General features: G+C 34.1%; 1 protein-coding gene across 1 annotated transcript in view; it reads right to left on the reverse strand.

The window, feature by feature from the left end:
- LOC140967552 (uncharacterized) overlaps positions 1 to 2,982 on the reverse strand; it is a 10,556-nt gene extending 7,574 nt beyond the window's left edge. Inside the window, exons 1-4 of the mRNA XM_073428151.1 lie at positions 2,271 to 2,982; positions 1,254 to 1,513; positions 906 to 983; positions 582 to 796 (exon numbers count right to left, since the gene is read on the reverse strand). Coding sequence (XP_073284252.1) covers positions 582 to 796; positions 906 to 983; positions 1,254 to 1,513; positions 2,271 to 2,565 — 848 coding nt within the window. The 5' untranslated portion in view covers positions 2,566 to 2,982. The remainder of the gene's footprint in view (positions 1 to 581; positions 797 to 905; positions 984 to 1,253; positions 1,514 to 2,270) is intronic.
- Positions 2,983 to 3,251: the final 269 nt, after the last annotated feature.

Raw genomic sequence — 3,251 nt, forward strand, 5'->3', positions numbered from 1 at the left:
ATATATAGCTTTGGATTTACTATATTAATAATGCATATTATTAATTTACTAGGATTATGATGTTATTACTGTAATTCTTGTTGTAAATCCGTGTATATTTTAATTTTTATATAAAAAAATAGGCTGTGTTGGCCTCACCCTAATGTAATTTTTTGCTTCCCAAATTGTTATTAACCAATTCTGGAACATAAAGTATTCTTACTCTGCTGTAACTTGCCCAATTTCTTATCCTCGAAATTCAACTTATTTTTCAAATTCGCATTTTAACAATTTGTCAACTTCCCGCAAGCAATGATTACTTTATATTCAGATTTCCATCATCCCCAATAACAATTGTGTTATTCTACTTCATCCCTATGCAATATAATATGATTTTAAATTTTAAATACCACATCTTTCTGTAAAAAATTAACTAAGTCACAAACTTATTACATGATTTAATACATAAGTAGAAAATATCTCTTTCAGAAAATAAAACCAAACATACATCATAATTTCCATTTTTTCTGAAAATAAATTTTCAGAAAATATTAGCGAAAAACTGAAAACGAATCCAAACATAGCTGAAGCATTTCTCTTACTCTGCTGGAAATTTTCCCGGATTGTTGTCCTTGAAGTCAACAAGTTGGGCAAATAAGTAAGCTTCCGCAAGAGAAAAAAGGGTGTCGATGAGAGCATATTCAGGCTCATCGAATGAATCACGAATTAACGTATTTCCATAAGTGGCAACTTTATCTTCCTTCGATAACTCTCTGAATCCATGATAAGCCACCTTTACATATTTGTGTCGATCCATCTGTTGATCGTACCAAATGAGAATTAAAAGTACATATAACCAGATTTCAAATTGAAAAAGAAAAAAAGAACCAAAAATGGTAAATGCATTACAAGTGAACTGCACCTACCTTTAATATATTGCCTCTCTTTTTATCCAGAACTAGTCCTCGGACCATGTAAGTCCAATCAAAGGACCAGTCCAGCAACTACACAAAGCCAGTTAACGTTAAGTATCTTCATTATTGAAGATAGGAAGTTAACATAAAAACAATGACACCTCCACATAACATCATTCTCAAAACAAACTAGGCAAAGTTCTTTTTGCGTGTAAGATTGTGGAGAAGCGGGGATTCAAATTATAATATATAACTAAAAGAACTTGCATTAATTACTGCTTCATCTATAGACATCATTATATGCTTTCATTCTTTAGACTCGTTCTACCGGAAATGGTTTAGTAAATAAAATAGTCAAACCTCATTAGGATACCCCAAATCATTGACCAGCTTTCTGACTGTGCCTTCATAGGCAAGTGATTCAAAAGTCTCTGATTTGTATTGTGCCAATGTATAATCCATATCAAATCCTACAGCGACGATATTCCTCATGTTTAAAGATCTATTGCAAAAGATTTGCTTTCCACTAACAATCGTCCGCCCTCCTGGGGATGACCACACCGATGAGTACTTATCACCCTCGCTGTCCATGATATTACTTGTATGAAGTTGATTATTGCCTGATTCCATTAAAAAAACAAAGAATGAAAAGAAAGGGAAAAAATAATGTTGCTGAAAATCAAACACCGAAGTAATTAACTCACAACATGGTATCTACAGAATTATAAATAAATCAGCAGGAGAAGATCAAATTAGTAATTCTGAGTCCATTTCTCTGCAGATACATGTTATTTAAAATATGTTTCTACCATAGTTCTTCAGAGAGATTTTGACGTTCAATTCTATTACATAGTTAATAAAGAATAATCAATCATAAGGAAATTGATGTATTTCACCAAGAATGGAGGCATCATATGAAAGTTTACAAAATAAATGCTTTCACTCAACATTTGATGGAGACGTATTCTGTCACCGACTAAATATATCCTTCAGAAAACATGTGATAATAAACAGTAGAAACCAAGAAAGGACGCTTGACTAATATAAACTCAACTCAAGAACAAAAACAACTTTGCATGAAACATGTGCGGACCGAGACCCAATAAAATCTAGGTGATATTTCCAAAGACTTAAAATTTTTCACTAAAGCTACATTGAATAGTTACTAGATTTTAGAGTCCGCCCTGAATAAACCATGCAAGAAAGTAAAACTTTCGAGCAATGAATAGAGCTAAATATCAGTCATAATCAAAACGACAAAAAGCTGTCCATGTTCAATTTCAACAAGATTTCATGGAAACCGATTACCAAAAAAAGAAGAAAGAAAAACTTTATAGTAAGTAGCATAAACCACGTCAGTCGAGCAAGTGAACAAACCTCTGCTAGGATTCACCTTCCTTTCACTATGAAAACAATGATAAATCGAAGAACAAAAAACCCCGGAATGAAAATGTGGACCTCTCGATGAAGAAGGTGGATACAAAAACTGCTCGGGAAACGTCAAGGGAGAGGAAAAGATCGAAAGGCAAAGGGAAATCGAACGGGCTTTCGGAACGCGCATCTTTAAATTATATACCCGTTTCCCAACATGCGAAGGAATTTCAATCAGCAGCACAAAATGCCAACCACGAATGGAATTCGATATTCCTTGCTGTTGCACCGGTTGATGCATTTAATACTCAGCTTCAGCAACAAGCCTTACTCCATTTCCACCAAGGAATTTCGCATATTTCTACCGCTTTTCAAGTTTCTCACCTTTCACTTACGCGAAAAGTGCGGAGGAATCTCAGCATCAAAATGATTCAAAGGCATCAAATTAGCTGTAATCGGAGTTAACTCCCGCCACGTGGCGACGGACAGCGGAGGTGCTCGTGGTGGCGTGGCGGGCGGGGCTTGGTAGCGGCGTAAAATGCGTGAGTAGCTGACGTGGCGGTGGTTGTGGAGTCTTATATAAATTTTTTTCTTCGGTAGTACATAACTGACAGATAGCGTAAAGGGCGAAGAGATGCCGGGTAAGGAAGCCACCGGCGTATTTTAGCAATGTTCAAAGGTTGTGGATGGAATTTTCTCCATTTAGTTATTACTAGGCAAGAGGACCTCAAATTTTTATGCCTCTAACTCAGATTTATAGTTCAATTATATGAATATTTATATTTTTTTCAAAAAGAACTAAACACGTGTTCATATTTCAGTAAGTCTTATTTAATAATTTATTTTTTGTTAACGTGTAATAAATAAGTAAATATGAATTAAAAAATAATTAGTGATTTTTTCGTAATTAAATAATATAACTAACAATAAATACTTCAAGTTTTAAGGTATTAATAAAAAATAATCGTGTCAAATATAAATGTTAAA

The sequence above is a fragment of the Primulina huaijiensis genome, chromosome 2, assembly GCF_012295235.1.
Source record: "Primulina huaijiensis isolate GDHJ02 chromosome 2, ASM1229523v2, whole genome shotgun sequence".
In the NCBI taxonomy this organism is placed as follows: domain Eukaryota; kingdom Viridiplantae; phylum Streptophyta; class Magnoliopsida; order Lamiales; family Gesneriaceae; genus Primulina; species Primulina huaijiensis.